Source organism: Pleurodeles waltl, chromosome 4_2 (genome assembly GCF_031143425.1).
Source record: "Pleurodeles waltl isolate 20211129_DDA chromosome 4_2, aPleWal1.hap1.20221129, whole genome shotgun sequence".
Taxonomy (NCBI): domain Eukaryota; kingdom Metazoa; phylum Chordata; class Amphibia; order Caudata; family Salamandridae; genus Pleurodeles; species Pleurodeles waltl.
The window spans coordinates 331,525,894-331,552,460 of NC_090443.1; the positions used below are offsets into that span (position 1 = coordinate 331,525,894).

Consider the following 26,567-nt stretch of genomic DNA (forward strand, 5'->3'; position numbering starts at 1 on the left):
TTTCACAGATATTGTGCTGACCTGGGAGTTTGAAGCTCTGCATAACGTGCCGTGGGCAAAGCACAGGGACACACAGACCCACTAAGGACTCACACAGGGAGTGAACATAAAAGCAGGAGACAACGAGGAAAACAGCAGGAAAATGCAGAGAAAGCATACACGCCAAGACTACGGAAGCAGTACGGGGACTCAGAGGGACTGAGTGCAGAGTACGGCAACCCAACTGTAGTGTAACAACAAACAGGAGTCAACAAGCAGAAAAACATGGCAATGAGGCACAAGGGCCGAAGGTAGAGCACACAAACACAGGAGCCAATGGCAAATAATGGAGACACAGAGGGGATGAAGGCACAGTAAGGGGAAAACAACAGGCTGGGGGCATAGTATGTAAACAAAACAGCGCCTGACAGTCAGAAACGCACGTGTCTGTAGTGCCAAGGAAAAGCTCAGAGAACCACATTTTGCTCTCCTCAAATTCCCTGATACTGCACGCAGCTACTAATACTCGACAGCCAGGGCCCAAAGCCACCTTGGTTCACCTATGTAGCATAGCAGTGGTCAATGAAGACCAAACTCTCCAGGAGGCAGTGAGGTAGTAGCAGACGCAGTAGGAAAACAGAAGAAAAACACTTTCTCTTACACGGTTTGCAGTGTAAGAACACAAAGAGCAAAGAGACAGGCTGAGGGCAAGGAATGAAGATACCTGGGGGCTTACGGCACAGGTAGAGGCTAGGAGCACAAGAACAGAGCCTGTGTATACCACAGAAGTAGCATGGCGCCTCCTACATCCCTCTCAAAGTGGGGTTTGCAACTTCGGAATCGGTTTACTAGAGATATTTAAAACAATCACGTGAATCTAAGAAAAATACATTGCTGAAGAAGTCATACAAACACTTTATGTCTTTCTCTGCAAACAACTACTTCCTTGACTTGACATAAAAACAATACAACAGTCAACCAAAGTGCTGCTCGGCGGTTTCACAAATTACTGAGTAGACGGCACACAGTGGGTCTGCAAGATGCAGTAGGGCAGTTTGTAACTGAAAAGTCTTCTCCTTAAGGGTAGTACTTGATGACTGCCCTTCCGTCTACGGAGACCACTTGTAAAGAATCCGGGTGTTTAATACCACAAAACAGATCACTGGGCCATAACCATAGCGGGAGACTTAAAATACGAGTATTTTTACACCCTTCCTACATTTTATTAAATTAACTTCAGAACGAAGGACTATTGGAAAGACAATTACATGCTTCCATTGCAAAGACCCTATATGCATGTATGGGCTTTAGAAATCTGGAAAGGTTTTGCTGAGTGTAGTCCTGTAGGAACATAAAAAAGCAAATTTTATTTGGTATGAATTGTGGTGACTGTTTATACACTGCCCTTTGGACAGTAATGGCTTTAATAAGAATCACACTTCTCACTGAAAGCCAATCGGGCTGGCGAAAGATGGGCGACATGTCTTCTGGAAGAGGTAGTCAATAACCCTTCTTCTGCATTCTTCACCAGCCGAAGATTATATAGAAATGTCTCCAAGGAGTCTAGGGAAAATACTTTCCTTAGTCTAATCTTGACTGGGTCGTGGCATGTTCAATAGTTACAAGATGGGCCCGATCAATTAGTGACAGCAGAGATCTAAACAGCTTAAGTTACCAAAAACACATTTTGGTGGCATTAGTCATCTGTGCTTTTAATGATACGTTGGTGCCAATCAAGGCAATGAAAGCCCAAAGAAGGTGTGGGTTATTTGGATGCTCCCAAGTAGGAGTTTTCAGGGTCCAAGATGAAAAACCCAAACATCGGAAGCAGGTCAGGGAACACACATCTTCATGAATCATACTGGTTAACGGGGAACAAAGTCAGGCAAAGTAAAATACGATGATGCTCGCAGTGGGAGGTAATAAAATCCTTTGGTGGCAGAGCGGTATCTGGATATAGATATATGCTACTGAGACAAGGTACACAGAGAGAAACAGTTCAGGATACAGACATACCATGTTAAGCCTAATTTATAAGTTGCAAGTCACGACCTGCACTAGTGAGAAAGGTGACATATACATTGCTGTATGCTGACTCAAGAACACAATTTGTGCACGTGTGGGACAGGTAAGAACAAGAACAATATATCTCACAAAGGCAAAGTCACTGAACCTCAGGTGCCACCTTCACACATAAGGAGCTTTTCTCGAAGAAAGCACTACTGGAAAGGGGAGGCTTGGTGCAGGAGAGGTGTGTACAAATACATGAAAATTACAGGCCGATTACCTTTTTGCTGACCGAGAGTGACCTGCAAGGTCCATGAAATCTTGGAGCCAAGCAGTCAGTTTCGACTGCCGACCCGCACGGATTTCTTTACTCACCTTCATGGCCCTTTCTGCATTGGTCTGGGTCCCTGTGCTGGGGTCTGATGTGGTATCTGATCCCTCGGCTCTCCCCCAGCATAGACTGAGGATTCAGGGGGTGAGGCTTGTTACAGTACATGATCAGAGGACCATGGCCGAACATTTCCATTTTCTCCCTAGTGCAGCGGTCTTCAAACTGTGGGGACGGACCGGGGGGCGAATACATTGGAGCTCCTGAAGCTCCGAAAGTCAGGATTTTGCACCTCGACCTACTGCACCTTGTCCGCAGCCTGCAAACAGCTCGGCCCCTGTAATTCACCCGGCATCCGGCTCCTGGCTCCCTTCAGGTCACGAGGACACTGGGCTTCCAAACGCGATACTTCATTTTTCGACTCACTGTGTTCTGAAAGTTGTAGTGCTGGGTTGCTTCCGTTTAAAAAAATGGGGCTGGTAAAACTTATAACAAGTATCCGGGGGGGAGGGAAGAGAAGGGCCAGAACTGGAAAGCTGGTAATCTAATGGCTTTAAGGAAGGGAACAGCTGGATTTGCTAGCCTCACCAGACTGCCTACATTTGTGACAGTAACAACCGCATCAGGCAGATGATTTTTTTTTTTTCTTTTCAGCCCCTGCCATTCCAGGCATGCCCATGGTCAGCACGCACATTTATGTAAACAAGGTGCAATTATGAGTCGATTACTAGACGAATTATAAACTGGATGCGTACTTACACTAGTTTCAAGTAGCAAAGAACGGTTACAGGTAAGAAACTTGGGTTCTTCTTTTTTAGATAATTAGTTGATAATTTTGGAATACAACACTTAAGCCTGTAGTTAAGCTTTCCCTTCAGGAGGATAAATGACAGAATCCGCAAGCTCAAGAGGGAACAGAGCACCAAACCACTTAGGAACCAGTGCTGTGTCCGAGTTGCTGTGTCTCAAGAGAATGTGGGACTTGCCCCCCAAAAACCAATGCTAACAAGATTAAGAGAACGCGTACGAAATCGCTAGGGGGAAAAAAACACTGAATTTGCTGACCAATCAGCAGCGATAGCCAAAAGGTGATCTGCTAAAGAATGGCTCTAGAAAAGGTGACAGATGCTGATCCTCTCGAGGGGGGAAGGCATTAAGGCAAAGAATACAAGAGGTCTTGACACAATACATCCTGGGATTTCGAAAAATTTCAAGAAGGCAGGAACAGCGGCACCGACAATCCTGGTCATGCGCATGCGAGGGACATGGAATGTGTCAGGGGTTGAAGGAGGTAGCATGTATTCCTGTCCCAAATAAACTGGTTATTGGAGGAATCAACTAGCAAGAGGGCAGCTGGGCTAACATCGACAGGCACTTCCATCTTTCCACTTAGGAAGGGATCCTCAGCCTAACTCTTAAAATCAACAGGGTCCACATAAGCACATCCTGCAGGGTGGCGGCGACTCCAGATACGTTACTTTCAGTTCTCTGCCCGGGTGACCAGGGAACCGGCTCAGGGCAGGGTGGTAATCATGAGACATATGGACTTCAGCAAACCTGTAGGTCGATGGTGTTCCACAGAGAAGACTCGAAAATAAAATGACACTGCCATGGGTGGGAGACAGTTCGGTAAAATGGGCCAGGAAGTGATGGAGTGATGGTTGGAAGAGTACTGGTGAATTGCGCCCCGGGCCAGTGCCGTTTCATGTGTTCATAATGGGCAATGCACAGAGAAGTAAATAAAACAGACCTGGCAGAGAAAGTGTTGGGTCCTGCGCCGGTAAGATGAATAGAGCGGAGTTCAAAGACATGCACACGGAGGGGGAGAGCAGTGGGTTCCAGTTTAAACAGACTATATGAACAGGTGCCAAAGTACAGTGTACTAAAATATCAATCCTGCATAAAGATCTCGCTACCAGAACTTCAACCTGATTTTATTTTCTAAATCCAGCCCATATCACTTCCCATGTGCTGCATAACAACTTTATGCATGAACCACACCACATTGCATGACAAAAATGTCACAAGCTCTGCATCAGCTTATTCACTACATCACAAAAAAAGTTGAGATAAGTATATGTGGAGTAAGAAATGTAATTATATGGCTATCGGAACGATGTAGTGGTAAGCGACGTAACAGACGCAGTAGTAGGTTGGTTTTATCGATTTTGACATAATGTCATACAACCGACTGGGTTTCTTTACTATTTTAATCCCGGTTCAAGTATTCATGAGGTAAGTATTTGATAGAAGGGATAGGCACAGGTTGACATTTTTGTCAGGAGATATTTAAGGTCACGATTTTGGCAGTTTATGTTTTAGAATATGTTTTATCAAAAGATGTTTTGCAGTCTGCATTGTCACATGCTAACCACTTAAGGTCACCGAAATCCAGACCCATGGATGATGGGAGGTGAGATATTAAAGTCACTATAAGAGGAGGGGTGGATTCATACTGGGAACCCTCAAACTGGGTAAATGTAGAGGGAATGCCAGGGAAGGAGTCAGAGGAATGTCGCTGGCAAGGACTTCTCTACAGGAGACAATTCTGTAAGCATGAACTGTGTTCAGTTCTCTACCTGTAGGCCACGGGCTGAGAACAGTACCCAGTCCAGGCTACCAACCTTCTGTATTGCGTTCAGTGAAGGTCATATTTTGAGTGTTGTATCCAATTCTGTAAGGTACAGCTGGTCTATTGCGTCCATATCTAAGAAGCCCCATCTGAAAAGCCCAGTCTGAGAACATTTCCACCCCCCCCTCCCACCCCCACCAAAGCCCCCACCCCCCGGAGAACTGTATCCTGTCCTGGAGGCCCGCCCCACACGGAGGCTTCTTACAAGTTCATATGGAGTACTGTGTCCAGTTCAGGAGGCTGTATCTCGGGTATTGTGCCCAGGTCTGGAGATTTCATCTGGAGTATTATGCTTAGTTATGGGGGCTTAGGACCAGTTCTGCAACCCCAATTTGGAGCACTCTGCAGATGCTTTGAAACCAGAAATATCCATGGGCCAAAACATAAACCCCTATCTTTGGAGATTGTCTAATGCGAGTCACAGGGCCTCGCCAAGCACACTAGAAGGCTTACTCGGCGATCCTTCCGTCAGTGGTAGTAATATATTTGGCCCTTTCACCAGGATGCAATCAGTCCTACAAACCCAGAGGACGGTTAACAAACTCTTGTTTCTAATCCCCCTTACAGCGAAGGGCTCAGAGCGGCTCTTGTCTGGGACAGCACTGTTGGGGGTTTATCAGGGTCAGTCACCAGTCGCCCACTCAAGATGAATTAATCAGCCATGATCACTTCCTGGGAGGCAAGCTAATCACCTCTGGTAACTGACCAGTCCCAGGTGGCGGCTAACTAGCCCTGTTCTCTGTTAACCCCTCAGTGTAGCTTAAATCTGCACTGGTCTCTGGCGACAGCAAATGTGCTTCCTCGAGATGGGGCCATCGCCCCAGTGCAGGCTTAATCAAATAGGATTCCTGGCTACCCGAAATGTAGCCGAAAGCACATGTGTTCGCTGGCCACCTCCGACGCAGTCTTCACAAGCCATGGACACTAATAAACCCAGGATTTAGGTTTCATCAGCTCTGGTCCTTGGCCGCTCCTTGTGTCGGACTATCAGCTCACATCCCTATCAGAGCCAATGTGTAGGGTTCGTCAGCCCTAGTCACTGGCCACACCCAGAGTTTATTTAACAATGTGTGGGCAACCCCTGGTGTTGGGTTAATCAGCCCTGTTAATAGCCACTCGAGTACAGCTTAAACCATCCGTGGGCTCCCACAATGTAAACCCCGGATTATTTATTTTGAAGTTTTTATATATTGCATGCTAAAGCACAAACGCAGGAGCAGAGTGTTCTGCAAGTGGAAAATCCTAGTGATCAAAAATACAGTAATAGAACAGAATATATATAACATCAGTTTGAAAGGACGAACATTACAAAAAAACAAGTAATAACATTGTTAGTGTGGCACGGGGAGCCAGAAAAAGAAAAGCGGGGACATGGATTCCCAGTGAGCTGCGCGGAAAAGCCTTGCGAGCGATGACTGGAATTGTGCATATCAGGAAACAGAGGGTAATTAGAAAGGTCTGATGGAGTGTGAGGCTGCGAGGGCATCTTAGGATGTATTTGTGCTCAGGTATTCCCAAGAAGGCGCGCTTTCAGTGCATGCTCGCTGGACTGCAGAGAAGGACTAGCCGGCCCAAGTCTCTTGCCACCCCTTGTGTATGGTTAACTGGGGCAAGTCCCTGGCCACACTCCTTAGATTGAGTGTGAGGCTGCGAGGGCATCTTAGGATGTATTTGTGCTCAGGTATTTCCAAGAAGGCACGCTTTCAGTGGATGCTCGCTGGACTGCAGAGAAGGACTAGCCGGGGTAGGGTTACCCGGCCCGAGTCTCTTGCCGCCCCTTGTGTATGGTTAACTGGGGCAAGTCCCTGGCCACACTCCTTGCTAGGCCTCATCAGCCCAGCTCCCTAGCACCGCCCGGAGCTGGTTTAACAGGCTCTGGTCTATGGCCTCGCTCCAGCGTAGGGTTAATCAGCGCTGCTCCTTGGCCACCCTTCCTGGAATCTTTTAATCCCATTTGCGGATGAAACTTCAGATATAAAGGTTTCTTTGTGTTGGGCTATGCCCTGAATATCGCCTTTGTCTGGGACTCAGTATCAAATGGGATTAAGGAAATGGGGATCCACGGGGACCCCTCACCCAGGAGCTCCCTGGGCAAAGGGATTCATCACCTTGGGGAGACGCAAGACAGGGACTACAAATTAAAATTCCTAAAAAAAATTACTGTGGCGCTGCCAGTCGCAATTTTGTTCAGTCCAACTTCATCTATTAGGGTTTTTAATGTTTGGTGCCCACAACAGAGAGAGCACAAAGGAACAGTTATGTAGTCCTCATCTACCGAGGTATTTACCCCTGGTGGTGGCGGCAGAAAGCCTAACGGGACAGTTCATATTACACCACCTATCATGATATTCCCCTTTGGGGGACGCAGAAATGAGCCTAAAGGGGTGGATGTCGGACGTCGCCTTTCTACTGAGGTTTTTGCCACGATGCCCGCAGTACTGCATACCTGGCCCTTTCTCTAGTTTGAGCCTTCTATTGAAGTATTTACTCTAGCTGTCCATATCAGGCAGCCCAAAAAGTTTTCCAGACTCACCCCATCTCTTCAGATATTTACTCCTGGGGCTGAGAGTCTAAATAAGTTTCTCTCATCTACAGAGGTACTTACCCATTGTGCAGCAGGAGAGTCTAATGGGACAACAGGGCAGCTTTACCCCATCTCTTAACATCTGTAGTCTGCTGTTGATATCAGAGAGCCCAAATGGGCAGTTCCCCAGCCTGACCCATCTACAAATAGTAACCGCTGTATCACAGGGTAGAAGCAAAGAAGGCAGTTCTTTAGTCTCACCTCTCCTCCCCGAGTGGACAATTGAAACGCAAATCCCATATTACGCAATACTGTCCCTTATCATGAGGCAGATCTTCAGTATTACCCAATTTCTCCGAATATTCCAGTCACAAAGACTTGCTTGAGGAGCTATGTATGAAACCTCATTCCATCGCTCAAATTAGCAAACTACTGGTATGGGGCAAATAATCAGTTCTGCAGTCTCACACCATCTCTGGTGTTTACCTCAGGTTAGTTTCCTAGGAATGTCTGAGAAACATAAATGCACAGCTCATTCTTACTACATCTCACTAAATAGTACTCACAACTGCCTTACCAATTTTCCCAGCACTTACCCAATGGTATCAAAGGGGAGGGCAGGGCAGGCAGATTTTTGGTCATCACTTTAGGTATTAAGTATCAAACTGAAGCTTCCCTAATGGTGGACAATATGGGGCAGTTCTTCTTTCTCAGCCTCTGTGGGCGTGCACTCGCAGTCCCTTGTGTGCTGCACAGGCCTCCACCTCATGCACAACATGAAGGTGAGGGTGGAGCTTGGCCCAACAACACATTTCTCCCAATATCTTCAGTGGCGAGAAAAGTCCGGAAGGCGGTGGGGTCTGGGACACGACTGGGGGAGACAGAACAAAAGCAGGTTTCATTCACTTCTCCATCCCCGAACTTTGATACTCCTGAGAAGTGGCTATTCCCAAAGAAAAGTCAAGGTTTCCAGGACAACCAGCAGACTGCAGGTGAACACAATTGAGTGTGTGTGCGCAAGACTGGGAGGGTCATGTCCACCTGAAACTGCGCACCTGCACCTGACGGATGGAAGGGATAGGCACTGATCAAAGCCACCTGCCACTTTGGTATCAGAGTCATGGCGGAGGGTGGAGATCAAGCGGGACAAAGCATCCTGTCCAGTTAACTATCAGATCAAAGTCTCACATTGGTTTTCGCCATCGAACCCTTCCACCCCGACACCCACACAAACAAGGTGCAATAAGACCATCTCATGAAAGGATGCTTTGACTGAAGTGAGCACGATTTAGCCAGGGTCTTACCCCTCCCCCCCCACAAAAGTACTCGACTATATAAAAATGAATAAGTTACTTACCTGTAACACTAATGTAATATACTCATGTAATGCACATGTGTGGGTCCCTGGTGCACTTTTACATAAGAGAATCGGTTCTCAATTTTGTTTTTTAAATGTGCCCATCTGTAAGGCACTGTGGCAGAATTAATTTATCTTTTCATGTATAAGGAAGCCACTGAAACCATAAAATAAAAAAATAAAAACCCACAGGTCTGAAATCACAGTTTATGAAGCTGTTTAGCGGGTAGAAGGAAAGGAAGGAAGCGGGGGCAACAGCTTCATGACGCTACAAATATACAGTGCACCTTTAAGGTAGCCACTATCTCCACGGGCTCAACAAGCCCCACACTTGCAGGTAACTAGTATCATTTAGACAGACTTGAAGGATCTTGATTAAACATCTGGTACTATCCGGAAAAAAAAAAAAAAAAGCAATAATGAACATTCATTTTGGTTAAAATTCCGGGGATGCCCTCATGAGTCCTTTCACTATTAGGCTCTTTGCTAACCCTACATTTTTTAAAATTCTCATAGAATTACAGTAAGAAAAAAAAGTAACACTGGACATTGCATTTGGACTTTTTTTTCCATAAAATCCCGTGCCCACAATCCCATATGAAATGATCAGCTTGCTTCCCTTGTTTTACACTACATATATTTATTGTAGTAAATTAAAAAGCACTACCGCGTACGCAATATAAAATAACTTTCATTCGGTCTGGAGTTCGATCGCCCATCTTAAATAATGGAAGCCTGCAAAAAGTTGTCAGTGAACAGGTTAATATTAACTTGCTTAGTTACTAAACGCAGTTTCTGATCCAAAAACACAAGCCTCCAGTTTTTGGAGGGCTCTACATTACGCCATAAAAACCTTTCAACACAAATAACGTAGCAAGGGCTCCAGGACACCACAGAACAACACTCCAGACATTTTACAGCTCCTCGACTTCTGAATGTCGAGAGCAGAGAATATTTCCCAAAATAAACTTTAATCATGAAAAACCAGTGTCAAATCTGTACACGGAGGGGCATGGGACATCATCATGATGGCAGACTAAAGTGTCTCAATATGAGTAGGTATATTAAAGACGTCAGTCAGAGAACAGTGAGAAGTTTTCTGGAGGAGAGGAAAGGCAACGATTTTACGGCAAATGGATGCTGGGTTGAGGAAGGTTTCCGAAGGTGGGGTGATGTTCTGTGGAAGATAGCCGGAGGGTGGAGTAAGTCTTCTGAAGGAACGGACACGACTTGAGGAAAATGGCCACAGACTGGAGGAAGCGTCCGACTGTGAGAGAAGATGGCTGCTGAGAGCCAGGAAGGAGGGGTGTCTTAAGCGGTCAGGGCCTCAGTCTGTGATGATGAGCTCGTCCACACCCCAGTCCTCGTAGCTCCCGTCGGGCAGGTACCGTCGGATGATAATTGGGATCTTCCGGGCTCTAAGTGGGAGAAAGTAAAGACTGGGAGTCAGACTCACGTACACAGTATTCATCGGGCACACCTGAGAGCATGAGGAAAAAAACACAAGTGCAGCGGAGCACAAAGCGTCAAGCAACGCGCTTAGTCGTTAAATGACACAGATACTGGCTACGGAGAGGCAAGAAGGAGTCACGTCCATGGAACCTGCAGAGGAAAAGGGAAAATGCAGGCGTATTTTGGAAAGAAAAAAAAAAAAACTTGGCGAGAAAGCGTAAGTTTTAATTTTGGCAAGAGGACAGTCGAGCGCAGGGGACCGAGAAACACAGACCCCCCCACCCCCCCCATAGGATGGAGTTGTAAATGCCATTAAACAGGAAGGATCTAGGGATTACATCGGGTGCAATACACCCTCCCTCTTTAGGCTGAACCTATATATTATATATGTTGATTCTACAGTAAGACAAGTCCTGCCTCTCCTTTTTGACTCAGCAATCGGGTTCCAATTGTAGGAGGATCTGTCCCCTTCACAAAGACGGCAATCCTCACCCTAAGCGGGAGTGAACTTAAACACTTTAGTAATGAGACAACTTCAGAACGTAAATCCTCGGACATATTCATCAAACTGCCGCAGGAAAACTCTAACCCCCACAGACATGCACTAGCCTCACTACACAGATCCAAGCAGGTGGTTTTCTTAGCCACACAGAGCATAGATAATTTCTCCTCACAAATCTCTTCAGATCCATTTTTCAGCTATAGTCTAGCGTCCTGGCTCACTCCGTTCGACTCTAAGCAAAACATGATCACTGTTCACAAACCATCCTGTGCCTCGAAGGTTTCGGTCCTTCAAAATACTTGGACTTTGCGTCCCTTGCTCATTTCAACTGTTCTTTGAAGAATCATCTACTAAGCCATGAAAACACAGACTGATGGCTCTCCCACAGTGTCCGCCTTAACGCTCGGTGGAAACCCATTCCCCTAAAACTCACCCTAAGGCCCGCTTATGCAAATACGTGTATTGTGCAAACATGTTCCAAATGCAGATTTGTCCTGCTAACATTTCACTGTTGACAATACTATGCTGTGACCCCCCCCTTCCATGTTACTACCCTTCCTACACTTTCTTATGTACTGCTTTAACTCTCCTTTTAGCACTTCTTTGAAAAAGGGTTCCCAGTTACAATAAATTCACAATTCTGCGAGCCAAAAGTTAAACACAGCAGGATGGAGCAAACTCAGCAGTAGGGAGCAAAAGAAGGGATTTACATAGCAGGAAGAGGGAAGTGGTGAAGAACTCCTACTACTCCAACAAAAAGAGCACACTTACAAGGGAAAGAAGTGAGAGAGCTGCAGAGACCAGTACCACATTTAGAAAACTAAACAGAAATCAGGTGCAGCACGTAAAAACAAATAAAAGGGCGATCACAGACCTGGAAATTAAAATAGGGCGCAACCTTACAGAAAGTCTAACTTGAAACCAAACTCTTCTCAAAGCAAGGGTAGCACAAACAAAAAGTGGTGTCCAGGGCACACCTCCCTAGTCCAAATACACACTAACAGGAGGGAGCAGGGTGAATATCGCCAGGCAGTCCACATTACATTCTGTGTGTGTGTGTGTCTGGTGGTACTACAGGAGGGAACATTACTAGGAGAAGAGGGGAATAGGAGGTCAATCAAGAACTGAACTAGGCTGGTTAGTGATAATGTGGGCACAAGCTTGTATATGTGTAGGGAAGTAGCCTCTTTCTAGCTTGGTTACCCACCTTCTGGCCTGTTTGTCAGTGTGTTTGACTGTGTTCACTGGGATCCTGCTAACCAGGACCCCAGTCACTGTGCTCTCTCCTCTAAATTTGGTTGCTGGTAACTTTTTCTTCCCACAATTGGCATACTGCCCCCCATCCCCCCCATGTAAGTTCCTAGTGTATGGTGCCCAGGAACCCAGGACACTGGGGTTCCAGGGGATCCCTATGGGCTGCAGCAGTTATTCTGCCACCCATAGGGAGCACATGCTAAGGGTTCTGCAGACCTGCCATTGCAGTCTGCGTGAACCAGGCGCATGCACCAGGTTTCACTACAGGACACTGCAGCAGGTAACTGCAAGTCTCCCTATGGTAGGCCCTCTCAGCCCAGAGGGCAGGGTGCATCTACCTGTGTGTGAGGGCACACCTGCACTAGCAGAGGTGCCCCCCACAAACTCCAGCACCATTTTACTGAACTTTGTGAGTGCGGGGACACCATTTCATATGTGTACTGGACATAGGTCACCAACTATGTCCAGCTACATAATGGTAACTCCGAACCTGGGTATATTTGGCATCAAACATTTCGGAATCATACCCTAATGCAAGTATGATTCCATGCACTCTGGGGGCTCCTTAGAGGACGAGAGCATTGCTACTACCAGTCTTACAGGGTTTCCTGGGCAGCACAGCTGCTGCCACTCCTCAGATGGGTTTCGGCCCTCCTTCTGCTTGATCTGATCAAGCCCAGGAAGGCAGAACAAAGGATTTCCTTTGGAAGAGGGGGGCAACACCCTCTCCCTTTGGAAATAGGTGTGACTGGCTTGGGAGGGTTAGCATCCCCAAGCTACTGGTTTGCTTTAAAAGGGCACATTTGGTGCCCTCTGTGCATAAACCAGTCCAGGCCCTGCTCTGGTGCGAAACTGGACAAAAGGAAGGGGAGTGACCACTCCCCTGTCCATCACCACCCCAGTGGTGGTGCCCAGAGCCCCTCCAGAGGGTCCCTGGGTTTTGCCATCTTGATTCTAAGGTTGGCAAGGAACTCTGGGAGCATCTGAGTGGCCAGACCAGGCAGGTGATGTCAGAGCCCTCTCCTGATAGGTGCTTACCTTGTTAGGTGACCAATACCCCTTTCAGGGCTATTTATGGTCTCTCTTTGGGTGGGTCCTCAGATTCATCTTGCAAGATTCCAGCAGGACTCCTCTGCAACCTTTACTCCGGATTCTGACCCCCAGAACTGTGACTGGAACCTCCAGGACCAGAAAAGCTGCTTCCAAGAAGAAAGGACTCTTCAGCAACATTGTTTCCAGGGCCCCTGCAAGCTTTGCAACAATTTCCTCGCTGTGCATCCTCAGAGAACTGCAACTCTTCAGCCTGCACTAGAAGAACAAATCTCCATTGGAGTGGAGTCACTTTCCTGCAACCGCAGGCACCTACAACAAGTGACGACTGGCTGTGTGGATCCTCTCTCCTGCTGAGCTGTGTGGATCCTGCATCACGGATTGTGGTCCGGAGTAGTCCTCTTGGTCTTCTCTGCAAGCTGTCTAACTTTGGTGGAGGTAAGCCTTTGCATTTCCACGCAGGACAGTACCCATGTGCACCAAGTCTCTTGCAGCTGCCAAGGCTTGTTTGAATCTCCTCCAAGGGATCCTCAGGCGACGTGTAGCTCCAGTCCCCAGCACTCCATCCTGCAAAGCACAGCCTCCTGCGCCGTGGGATCCATTTTTGTAGTGCTGTGTGGGCTCCTTCTGTGACTTCTGTGCCCCTGTCCTATGGGTGCTGCCTTCGCTCCTGTGGACTCTCTGCGACGCCAAGTGTCCCCTGTGACTCCCCCTCCTGGGCTGAGTCCTCCTGGGCCTTGCTGGTCCCCAGCAGCACTTGTTTTCCATTAACCACGAGTTTGCCTTTGCCAAGGCTTGTTGGTGGAAATCCTGCACCGACAAAAGTCTGCAATCTTCCTTCGGCCTGGGACAACTTGTGCATCCATCTGGAACTCCTCATCGGCTCCAGGGCTGCAGTGCTGACCCGTTCTTCAGAACTGGCGTCCAAATCCTGCGTCCATAGCGGGGTGGGTAGTACCTCCTACCCCTCCTGGACTCCACAGTGACTCTTGGACTTGGTCCCCTCTCTCCACAGGTCTTCTTTTTCAGGAATCCACCACTGGTTTTCTCGCAGCCTCCTCTGGGGTCAGGAAGGAGTCTTGATTCCAGAAATCTTAGCAAGGTTGTTCCCTCATACAAGGTGGGGGATGACAACCAGAAGTGGTTTGCTGCTCTGGAGAGGGCCTGTAAACTTCAGAAGGTCCCCCAGAGACAGTGTGCTGCTATCCTTTGGCTCTTCTTCTCTGACAAGGGTAGGGATGGCCTCTTACTGTCAGAGAAGAGGATGCTGATAACTACACAGTTTTAAAGTCTGCTCTGGTAAATGGCTCTGGTGTTACCACTGATCAGTACAGAATTAAGTTAAGGAAGACCAGGAAAGAGTCCTCCCAAGATTGGATTGATTTTGTGGACTGCTCTGTAAAAGCTATGGCAGGCTGGTTACATGGTAGCAAAGTCAGTGACTTTGAGGGCTTGTATAATCTAATTCTGAGAGAGCACATTCTCAACAACTGTGTGTGTGATTTGTTGCACCAGTACTTGGTAGACTCAGATCTGACCTCTCCGCAAGACTTTGGAAAGAAGGCAGACAAATGGGTCAGAACAAGAGTGAGCAGAAAAACTCATACAGGGGGTGACAAAGATAAGAAAAAGGAAACAGGTAAGTCTCAGGACAAGGGTGGGGACAAAGAAAAGTAAATACTCCTCATCAGGCCCACAAACCTCCTCTGAGGGTGGGTCTAAAACCTCTTCCTCCTCTGCACACAGTAAAAAGCCTTGGTGCTATGTGTGCAGAAATAAAGGCCATAGACTAGGAGACAGCTGCTGTCCTGGTAAAGGCCCTGAGGATTCCACCACTACTATATCCACTTCCACTCCTAGTGCTCCTAGTAGTAGCAGCAGTGGTGGGACTACTGGCAGTAGTCAGCCCAAAGTGTGGATTCACCTTTGGGTCCATAGTGGAAACTGGGGTAGGTGTAGAAACTCCCAAAATAGTTTCTATCTCGCAGGGTGGCACTGATGTTGCCACCCTAGCTGCTTGTCCCCTTAATATGGGTAAGTACAGGCATCACATTCAGTTAAATGCTATTGAGGCTGAGGCCTACAGTTTCCAGGGCTGTACAGGGACACAGGTGCCAGTGTCACCATAGAGCCTGAAAGGTTAGTGTCACCTGCACAACACCTACTTGGTCACAAGTACCAAGCCACCGATGTGAATAACTCTACTCAGTCCCTCCCCTTAGCTGTAGTACACTTTAGAGGGGTGGAGTTACTGGCACTAAACAGGTGGTAGTCTCACCTGACCTACCTCTTGACCGTCTCTTAGGGAATGACCTAAAGATCTCAGATTGGGATGAGGTAGAGTTCCTTGCCCATGCAGCCAAGCTGGGTATCCCCAAACATTTGCTCCCTTTAATCTCCAAGCAGAATAAAGAGCAAAGTAGGGAAGGAGCCCTTGAGCCTGGAATAAATGCCCAGGGCACTCCTAAAAACACAGGCAAGCCATTCCTCTGAAGGAGGATGCCACCCCTAGGGTGGAGCCTGTACCACCGGAGCTGAGCTTCCAGAGGTAAAAGTATCCCTCTGGAAGGAACCTAAGACAGAAAAGAAAATCTGCCCTGGAAAACGTGGAGCAGCCCTCCTGCCCTCCCGGAGAAATATTGGTGCAGCAACCCTGCATCACCCCTAACACTCGAGGACAGAAAACCTGTCCTTCTGTAGAGCCTTTAGGACAGCAACCCTGTCCTGCTCTACCCCAAGTAGGACAGAAACCCTGTCCTCCTTCAGTGCCTTTAGGACCCTTATTTTGTCCTGCTCCAAGCCTGCTAAGACACCACCCCTGTCTAGCCTTACAACCCTTAGGACAGCAACCCTGTCCTAACATAGAGCCCCAGGGACAGCCATCCCGCTCTGGCCTAACACGTTTACAACACCTAATAAATAGGGAATCACAGGGTCCACAGTTTAAAGGTACCTCATGCAGCAGCAACCAACCAGGGTGATTCACCTCCCCACAGGGAAGGAACCATGTAATGGATGATAAAGGGAGGAACTAATCTACTGCAGAGCAACTGTTCATATATCACCACTTAGACAATAACATCAACTATCCAAGGTTAGCCTTATTGTCCTTTTTTTTTATTTTTTAGCATGGGTTGGGGAGTAGGAAAGTAGCCTCTTTCTAGCTTGGTTACCCCCACTTGCTGCCTCCTAAAATATACTATTCCAAATATGAGAATTATTTTATTTGATGTTCAAAAGGATGTCATAACCCTAAAGGGAGGTTCAAACATACCATGACATTTACCAGAGCTAGTAAAACAGATGTAAATCCCAGCTAGAGAAAGCGACAGACATGGGCACAGAAAGTGCAATGGGTGCTTTGTGACCTCATATTTTTAGTGTGTAATGTGAAGCACTCACAAGATTCCTGCGGTTCAGTCATCCAGTGACCCTGGTATGCAGGCTGCACAGCAATATTTGAACATAGCAGTCTGTAGCTTTCTCAGGGATGGGAAGGAAATCAGAGGTGGCCTGTAAGAAGATAAGTTGATCCTTCTCTGGAATAGGACACAGTCCAAAAGGCACTGAAACACGACACCACACTGCAGGCCTGCTACAAAACCAGATAAGCATGCCACTGGGTTCCCACTGATGAGGGGGTCACACTAATTGCCAAATGAACTCCACTCCACTCCCCCCCCTTTCCGGTCAGCCTATTCCCACAATATCTGCAATGGGGGACCCAGGTATAGGCTGCAAGGAACCCTGGCTGGAAAGTGGGATTCGGAGAGCAGCCAACTAAGGGTGATCCTAACAATGTCCCTGCTCCTGCACGTTTTCGACTGGGACTCCATAAGTGCCAATGTGAAAGTCAGCTAGTACCAGTTAGCTGGCAAGAGAGGCAACGACTATCCTCTTGCGATATCAATGCTTTCTACTGGTTCTTGCAGGGTGTGCGGTCACTCATAAGAAGTGTTCAGTACACTATCACAAACCTGCTGATGGAATAATGCCTACTCTTTGGGGCAGCCCTTATTTTTGAGGTTCTGTCTGGCCAAAGCTACCAGTTCCTCGGGGCACCTTACATACATGTTTAACAAACATGAGCCTGCTGATAAAATAGTGCCAGACTCCACTCCTCTTAACAATGAATGGGCACAGAGAGTAGTCTGCTGCTTGTCAATGTGCACAAGGTGGGCCGAGGGGGTTAGTTCTTCAAGCTCGAATTCATCTGATACATAAGATGGCTTATGGCTTTATATGCTGGGGTTGACTGCAATTGGGCTATACAACATAGTGAATACACTACACTCTTACACACAAAGAGGAAAGGAAGTTGAGGTGTAACAGCGTGCCACGCCTGCCTCAATTCATATCACTCGGATATATAGCCTCTCTTCATCAAAGTGCATTTACTTGATACACTGTACACCTTGAGGTGGAGTGGTGAGGGTCGTATTCCTCACATATATAGTGCATGGCACTCCTTATGTCCTTAACCTAGAGCTATTTTTATCACAAAGTCTCTAGTGTTAAAACCCTTCCTACTCCGTAATTTGCAGAAATCACAAACATTTAGGAGAGGTGGGCTCACTCACAGAATGTGACATGATTCATCATTGCCCACCTCGGTAAGGTGATACTACCGGGGCGGACTCAACCTCAAGAGTGATTTCTTAGAGATTATCAGACTGGACAAAGGACTCAGGTCAGATGTAAATATTAAAAATATCTAGGGATAAACCCCAAAAGTGTCCTTTTTTTTTTATAAGGGAAGTATCCTTGATATGATTAAAATAACTTCATTAAGGGGTTTTCTACGGGGTTCTGATGGGTATTATGCCCACTTTGTACCCCTACGTGTATGGCCTGCTGACATGTTTCTGCCCATATGTTCTTTAGCCTAAAGAGGTCTCGGGTATTCCTCAGGGCTTCACTCAAACACCTAAGCCTAGAAGATTATTTCAGGAAGGTGCATAGAATATAAGAGGTGGACCTATGTTACATACCCTGTACTTAATGGTAGAGTACCCCAATGTTTATTGGCCTATTCAACTCATGGTCTATTCCGAGGGACGTCTCCTATTGTCACACTTATGTCAAGGAGAGCCACCTGTGAATTACCTACCCCACTTCCAGAAACAGCAGACCTGAAATATTCCTGCAATAATCTTTTATGTTTAGGTGTTTGAGTGAAGCCCTGGGGAAAGCCCGAGACCTCTTTAGGCTAAATAACATATGGGCAGAAACATGTCGGCACGCAATACACATAGGGGTACAAAGTGGGCATAATACCCATGAGAACCTTGTGGAAAACCCCTTGATGGAGTTATTTTGATGATATCAAAGCATATCACCCTAATAAAAAAGGACACTCTGTGGTTTAATTCCTAGATATTTTTTTTAATATTTACATCTGGACCCAAGTTCTTTGTCCAGTCAGATAATTTCTAAGAACTCCCTCAAGATACCCTCAGTTGAGGTTGGGTCCACCCTGGTAGTATCACTTTACCAGGGTGGGATGAGGTGGACAATGATGAAGCATGTCACATTATGTGAGTGAGCCCACTTCGTCCAAATCTTTGGGATTACTGAGTAGGAAGGCTTATAGAGATTTTGTGATAAAAAGAGCTTTTGATTAAGGAGATCAGGTGTGCCACACACTATGTATGTGAGGAATACAACCCTCACCACTCCACCTCAAGGTGTATGTGTATCAAGTAATGTAACTGCACTTTGATGAAGAGAGACGGAAACAGCATGAATGAAACAGTACACCTATCTTGAACAGCTTGCAGGTACAGCATCATAAGGATCAGAAATATTCTAGTTAGCACTAGAGTAGTTGAAGAAATCATAGTAGGAATCATTGCATTTTGTTCTTTGCGCTAAGGCGAAAGGGAGCAAGGGAGTTGTTTAATTTTTTTTAATGTCCCAACATTATGCTACACTATTTTAGTTTCCTATGTTGAAATTAGCAGTCGGGGAGCCATCCAACCAGTTACCAACAGCCTATCTGTTCTTTTGCCCCTACATTGCTAAACACAACGTCACTTAACTGCTCTTGTCCCTTTTAATCTGTTGTTGCTATTCCACTACAATAATAGTGTCACGTCCTTAAAGCCAAAGCAGGCACCTTCCAATTAGCCCCGGAGCAAATGTTATTTTTAGAGACAAATCTTGTTTTTTGAGCCAATCCCCTCAAACAGACAGTGAGAATAGGGTATGAGGAACCTTATCAGAGTGGGCCATCCAATCACAGGAGATCCATCTGCACGCACCTTGAAGCGAGAAATAAGGCAAAGGCATAAGGATACATCAGAAACTATATACTATTGGTTCATACAAGCTGTTCCTGCTGAGAAACATTTTGGAACCTTCAGCAGAGAGTTCCACTAGACAACTTCTAAAATATTGCAGCATGGACAAGTGGTGATCTTTTCCTGAAATTTTGTTCATTATAAATTTGGTCTTTAGGAGTGGGATGGAATGGCGCTGCCACTCTGTAATCCTTTTCCCAACAGATGTACCTGGGTGTAACTAACGATTGTATAATTTTAAAATAGGTTTATGTTTAAAGAAAAGGTACATTTGATTAGTCTTTATTCTCCTCACAAATATCAACCCATTAAGTGGTTTGATAATATATATTTCAGTTCGGGTTGTGGATGAGCAAGAGCCACAATGGCTACTCCAATTCTGTGTAACAGGTCACAAAACACTACACAATTGTAACTAAATGACCATGGGGACAGACTTAATCTAAACCCATGTGCTTAAAGAGAACAGTGATTGGGAAAGGGCAATAACATGAGCATTCAACAAGCACTGGCAATGCCAAAATGTCTGGCTTTACAGAAACGCTGTATGGTAATTTGAAGCATTATAAGTAAATAGCATGGGAAAAGTTATTTATTTGTGTGAAAACAAAGAACAGGTGAATAATATTAGTGTAGGGCCTTTGTACTCACAAACATTGTTTCAGGGGCCGCAAAGTTTAGTCTGTGATGCGACGAGGGCCGCATTGATGCCAGCAAAGTGGCAGTCTTGGGGGCAGGGGTGCCGGGGGGGGTGGGGGAGGTGAGGCAGTAAGCTGGCTGTTGTTCATGTGTAATAGTAACCCAGCCCACCCTATGAGTGAAAATAACAACTGACCTGCCTCTTAGTTCCTACTATTGGCAATGTTGTCAGTGTGTGCAGAAGACTTCAATCAACCTTTAAAGAAATTAAAGAAATACTTGCCTGTTTATTTTTTTGTTTATGTAAGTGCCAAATCGAGTGAACAGCTGCCGGGTACTGCTGTTGATCAGGGGGCCTCATATAAAAGGTCAAGAGGGCCGCATGCGGCCCTCGGGCCGTACTTTGAGTATAACTGGTGTAAGGTAAAATGTCACATGATAGTTGCACTGTCCAGAAGACCCAATAATCCATGTAAATTGACTGACCTCTTGGGTGCTTTAAAAGCATTTTAATGTCATGTGTGTGCCCCTTAAAGTTCAAGCTCAGGCAGCGAGATAAATAAACAAAATAATCATAGCTGTGGAGGGCAGGCATGTTTTTGTGAAAGCACACAGCTTCTGCCCTATCAAAACACAGACTCTTGACTGCGGGAGGAGCCAAAGCAGTCTCTAGTGATGCTCACGTAATTGTCTGGCGATATCTGTGCCATCACACCAGAATAAAACAAGAATTGGCAATGCCAATACGTCTGGCTTTAAAGGAATATTGCATGGTAATGTGAATCATTAAAAGTAAATAGCATGCACAGGGGTGTGGAATTTATTAAAATATCTACTTGGCCATGGGACAGGTTGTTTCTCAAATCTACTTGTCCTGTAAAAAAAATCTACATGTCCCTTGGCTAAAAATTATGACCGCAATCTCATTATGTACGAGCTCTGATAATTGCCTCTCTGATTATGCCAGGGCTACTACTATAGTAGTGCTTGAATACTTGCAATTTCAATCCCTACCTTAACAATTTCATTATTTTGCCACCCATCCGCAGATCTACATACTGGGGCTGGAGGAAGCAGTAAGCCATAGTTCCAGGGCTCAAATGCCATTGAGTCTGCAAACTTACTAACTTGCATGGTTTAAGGATTTTCACCAGCTCTTACCTAATCTTTTCCCATAATGAAAAAGGTTGGATATTTACTCCTGGCAATGGTAGGAGCTCTTCCAGCGTTGGGGAAAAAAGTGGTTGGAGGGAAAGTGAACTTGCGAACGCTCAATAGATTTTCACACGAGAAAATCTACACATGCATATTTGCTCGTGCTAAAATACAGTTAACAAATATTTTGTAGGAGTATGATTTCCTGATCTTCTTGTGAATTCATGAAAGTCACGAATTCAAAGACATATACCATGGGTGCACGTTTGTGACTTTAAGAAATGGGTCCATAATTAGGTCTGATGTTAACAAAGACATTTTATTTTTATTACACTTCTATTTCTCTCTCTAACTGTCGACTGGCTTTACTGTGAGTGATCGCATTCTGCTCTTCCGCAAAGAGCATTTGGCACACAAAGTAGTTTTGTTCTGTGCCAGGAACTACTGTGGCAATCAGTAGCGTAACGAAACTGGAGGTGGCCCCCCCCTCCAGACTCCCTCAGCGCAGGTGCTGTGCTGAGTGGGCCCCCTGGAGATGGGCGGTGGGGACTTTGTCATGCCACTGGTGGCAATGTGTGCTTTTTGAGACCAAAAATGTTTTTTTGCCTTCTGCCAATGTTCGTTACAATGGTGAAGGCCTGGCAGCTCCCACAATAAAGGGTACAAAAGTAATGTCAAAACAAGACACGCATTGACGAAACCAGAAGACTCTAAAAAAATGTTTGATCAGTTGACTGCCTGTGCTAGTTTATTTTCATGATTCCCATAATCTTGTTGAAAATGGTTACACTGATTTTCCTTTAGGAATATTTTTTCGAAATACTAACATGCATCAACACATTTTACTAAAGGATGCTTCAAAGAAATCGCACCTAAAATTTCACAGTAGCAATTTTTTTTTTTTCCTATTTGCATTTTTTTTGTGAACACTTTATTTTCAAAGCAAAGGATCATCACTCTTGCTTAGAAGCCTTCTGAAAACATTTGCATCTAAACAGAGACCATTCTGGGAGCATTATACTTGACTTCATATTGTTAAACTTTTCAAACATGTATGTACATTTTTTTTTTATTTTTTATTTTTACTGGAACCACTGTCCGTGGTGCAGTGTGCCCATGAAAAGTTTATTTATAGTGCTCACCTTAATAATTAAGGTTTTTCATTAATGAACCATAAATACAAGTTCAAGCAGCATTAACACTTGGACACACCTCAACTGCAGACAGTTCCCTTCTCTGTAAACTGGCAGCCAAAGGGTTTGTGCTGAAAGTGGGGAGTTTGGCCTACTTGTTCTAAGGACAAAATAAACATGAAAACTTGTTGCCCTTGACCCCAAACAATATGTCCTGGGCGTCGGGCAATAGGAATTCTACATCCCTGCATGCACATAGACATGTATTTCTGTGGAGGCAAAGAACTGTTGAATAATACTGGTGTAGGTTAAAAGATCAGATAACAGCTGCACTTTCAAGCCAGACTTAAAAATCCATGTAAGTTTATATCTGCACTCCAACCATCCGTTTTGCTGATAGAAAAAAATTAATATCTTCTTAACTAAGACGCTTTAACAGCATTTTTGTATCATGTGTGTGACCATGTATCAAGCTTATGTGGATAATTAAACATATTGATCACAGCAGCCTGGAGGGCAAGCACTTTGTGTAAACACACAACCTCTATTCTATCAAAACATGTACTCCTGGCAACCAATGTGTAGGTACAGCCAAAGTCACTCTCTAGTGATGTTCACATAATTGTATGGCGACAGCTGCACTGTGAAGAAACCATAAAAAGGGAACAAACTTTTTAGTAGACAGCATTATTAATTAGGATTCAACTAAACCCCTGGCAGAAAGGGCTACCTGGAAAAGCCGATCATCACCAGTGGAGGTGCCTATTGAGGAGAAGCCCATTGCTCAACTAACATCTTGTTTTTCTTTTTAAGTGAGCAGAGGGAGTTCCCTCTTCATTTGCTTTTAGGCTGACATCTTCTCAAACTTACTTCAGCTCCTTCATGGCGATGAGCAGTGGGTCCGTCTCTCCCTCCAATTCCACCATCACAGGAGCGCACATCCTATGGCAGAATGGACAGAAATAATAATAAATTAAACCATTTAAACCAACATGTACACAGTTGAGTGCATGCTCATAGCTGCATCAAGCAGGAATTCATGTTTTATTACAGTGTTTGTAGTCAGTTTCCAAGGGACTGAGGCAAAATTACAGTAGCCTCAGTTAAGGCAAGATAATAAGAAATATGTCAAATGTGTTTGATATGAGAAAGAACTGTAACTCTATGGATGGACAGTTGGAGATGAACAACGAACTGTAGATTGTTTAGCATACGTCTACTTAAAAACACATATATTTCACACTGCATAGTAAAAAACCTGGCATGCTCTTGCCCTGGCTGAATTAGTGCAATGCCATCTACCCATCTTTATCACTACAGCTGCAGGACATGGTGATTCATCTTCCAAACGCCTTATTCAAGTACAATATTCAATCAATGGGTGCTGCTAAAGTGCCTCCTGATGCAGGCGTGTGCGGATCCAGCTTCCAATGCTGGTAACATAAACCCCAAATGTCCCAAGAGACCCCAAAGATAGAGCGACCCTTCAAGGAGCACTCTGTTGAGATAGTTTTTTCAAGGTCTATGGCACCCAACTCCGCAATGCTCGCCAGCCTCAACTTTGTCACATTGCTCATTATGTACTATTCTGCAGAGCTCTGGTGAAAAAATAGTTTGCTAGCAGCACGTTTTTGATGCCAGTTTAATTTTGCATTCATGAAATCCTGTGTTTCATGCCATTTCAGTGAGTTGAGATTAGTAAGTACATAAATAAAGAGGGGCAGAGGTCACAGTCTGTGGCATGGTTAGTGTAGCTATGCATAGATCTCAGACCATTAAGTTTACAAGGGCAGAGATGACTTTTGCTTCAGTACAAGCATTGCTCAGACGTACAAGTTCAGCATTAGCAGTCATGGTGCACAAGAAAACACATTGCACATGTAGAGCACCTGCCTACACACAAACACACACTGCCAATCGCCAAGAAGCAGCACATGTACAAGGGAACAATAGGGGAGCTTAATCCTGCAACATATCGGAGCAGATTAAAGTGTTGTGGGTAACTTAAGAGTTGTAAGGCTGCGCTATTACCTGGATTGCACACAATTCAGACTATGTGCTGCTTCTCTGCTGCCATTCTCTAACTTCTGTATGCTCAACAGTCCCTAAAGCAACGCAACAACCAATATCTTGAATTAAAGAAGCACTTCTGCTCCAGGAAACATGTGGTTTCTGTTACAACAAGGAAGGAGCAATGAAAGCACTCTTTGCAAAGGGTCACATTATCTAAATGTCTGTCTACTCAGCCGCTGGTATTCCCCACCAACAGGAGGTTGGTGCGAATGGAATAAAAAGGCAAGATGTTTCCTTAATTACCAATTAGGAAATATATACAATCCGCACTGAACGGCCTGTAAAACACAAATGCCCGTGACATGGATACATTCAATAATGGCACCAAGGAGCACAACACTTGAGCAAACTGTAGGAGGCATGTGCCAAGCAAAAGACACTTACGCGATCTGAAGAGCACGTGTTCCCAGAACCCGGGCACGCTCATACTTGGTCATGTAGTTGGTTGTGATTCGCTTTTGGTTGGCCTGCTGCCCTTCTCCGGAGGGTAGGATCTCTACTCGCTCATGGTCTTCCTGGGTGTAGGAAAGAAGACAACATTGGGGAAAAATAGCTATAAAGGGTATAATGTGAGCACCAGCCAGCTTTTTGAGCCATGTGGAAAGACTAGTCCTATATCATGACCAGGTGTGAGCACAGCTTTTTTTATTTGTGCAGACAAGAAAGGTGGGGCGACAGACATAACGAGTAAAACATGGAGTGCAGACAACTGAGGAGGACAGCAGAAGAGAGGAGAGGGGCTCCCACGGGTACAGAAATGGAAAATAAGAGAGCACAAAAACTGCTGCGCAGGCATACACACAAAAAGCAGACTAGGAAATGCAAAGGAGAGATAGGCATGTATTGTCAGCAAGTGGAGAACATGCATTTGAAATGCAATGGGTCTCGCGTTTGTTCGAGTTAGAGCTATTAGTGTTGTAAACTCCTAACCGGACTTTTCTTGCACCACAAAGTGAAAGAAAAAAAACTGAGCGCGATCGTGCTATGCAAAGCGCAGCCCAATCGCACTGAAATTGAAAGCCAAAAACCTGAGCGCGATCGCGCTGCGTGGAAAATATGGAGCCTGGTATGTTTCCAGTAGTTGGCTGGTGCGCTCGAGGATGGCTAAACACCAGAAAAGGCATGACGTATGCATGCCTTTCACTGATGAGATCAAGAAGATTTTAAAAGGCAAGTCCATGAAACAATGAAAGTGACTGACATGACATGGGCGTCATTATAGAGAGATTACAACAGGGACCGAGCGCCTGTACACTCAACCCTAAAAAGGGAGGTGCCAAAAGTGCCAGGGGGAGTTGAGGAGGGGGATAATAAAACACAATTGCAAAGTGAGTGCAGGAGCTTCACAGAGTTACACAGTGGGCAAGGAGTAGAGACTGCCATGATGGACGAGGGCAGACAAGTGAAAAAGAAGACAGAATAAAATATTATTAAGGGGAGACTGCTGAACACAGAGGAAAAGAAGGGAGGTCAGGAAATGCTTCAACATGGTTTGCCGAATAACAAGTGAATGAAAACGCCCACTATTTGGCAGAAAGCAGATAAGAAGGAGGATGGGATTAACTGCAAAAACTGCAAAAGAGATGGGATTTAAAAGACTAAGCAGCAACGAGGGGACAAGAGTGTGGGGGACAAGAGTGTGGTGCAGAGCAGGAAAAGGTAGCAACACCAACTAGACTAGGAGATGGAGGGGTGAAGATAAAGCAAGCAATTTTAGCAATACAATAAACTTCTGAAACATTCTACTGAGTCTAACGAAAAACAGTTTGTGTTGCCTGCATAGTTTCACTACCAAGAATGTTCTTTATAAAGCTTTTTGCAACATTAAAATCACATTTTCCAAGCAATGGTGGGCTTACGTGGAAGTTCTGGGGCAGTGGTTCCCAACCTTTTATCTTCTGTGGACCCCCACTTTATCATTACTGGAACCTGGGGACCCCTGCTGAATAATTAAAGAAATCCGGTGACCCCCACTAAGTAATTACTGAAAGCGAGGGGCCTAATCTGTTAATATTATTTAATTTTCTAAGCAGTTGCGGACCCACTGAGGAGGCTTCGCGGACCCTCAGGGTCACCCGACCACAGGTTGGGAACCACTATTCTAGAGGCTAAACGTGAAATTAAAACTTGGATGAAATTGCATTGTTATTTATGCGTGCCTCTGATCTTTTGCAATTTTT

The 26,567-nt window shown here is 45.5% G+C and overlaps 1 protein-coding gene across 1 annotated transcript in view; it reads right to left on the reverse strand.

Moving 5' to 3' along the window:
- Nucleotides 1-9,447: 9,447 nt before the first annotated feature.
- POLR2F (RNA polymerase II, I and III subunit F) overlaps nucleotides 9,448-26,567 on the reverse strand; it is a 32,726-nt gene continuing 15,606 nt past the window's right edge. Inside the window, exons 3-5 of the mRNA XM_069231343.1 lie at nucleotides 24,772-24,902; nucleotides 23,185-23,256; nucleotides 9,448-10,245 (exon numbers count right to left, since the gene is read on the reverse strand). Of these exons, the coding sequence (XP_069087444.1) occupies nucleotides 10,155-10,245; nucleotides 23,185-23,256; nucleotides 24,772-24,902 (294 nt within the window). The 3' untranslated portion in view covers nucleotides 9,448-10,154. The remainder of the gene's footprint in view (nucleotides 10,246-23,184; nucleotides 23,257-24,771; nucleotides 24,903-26,567) is intronic.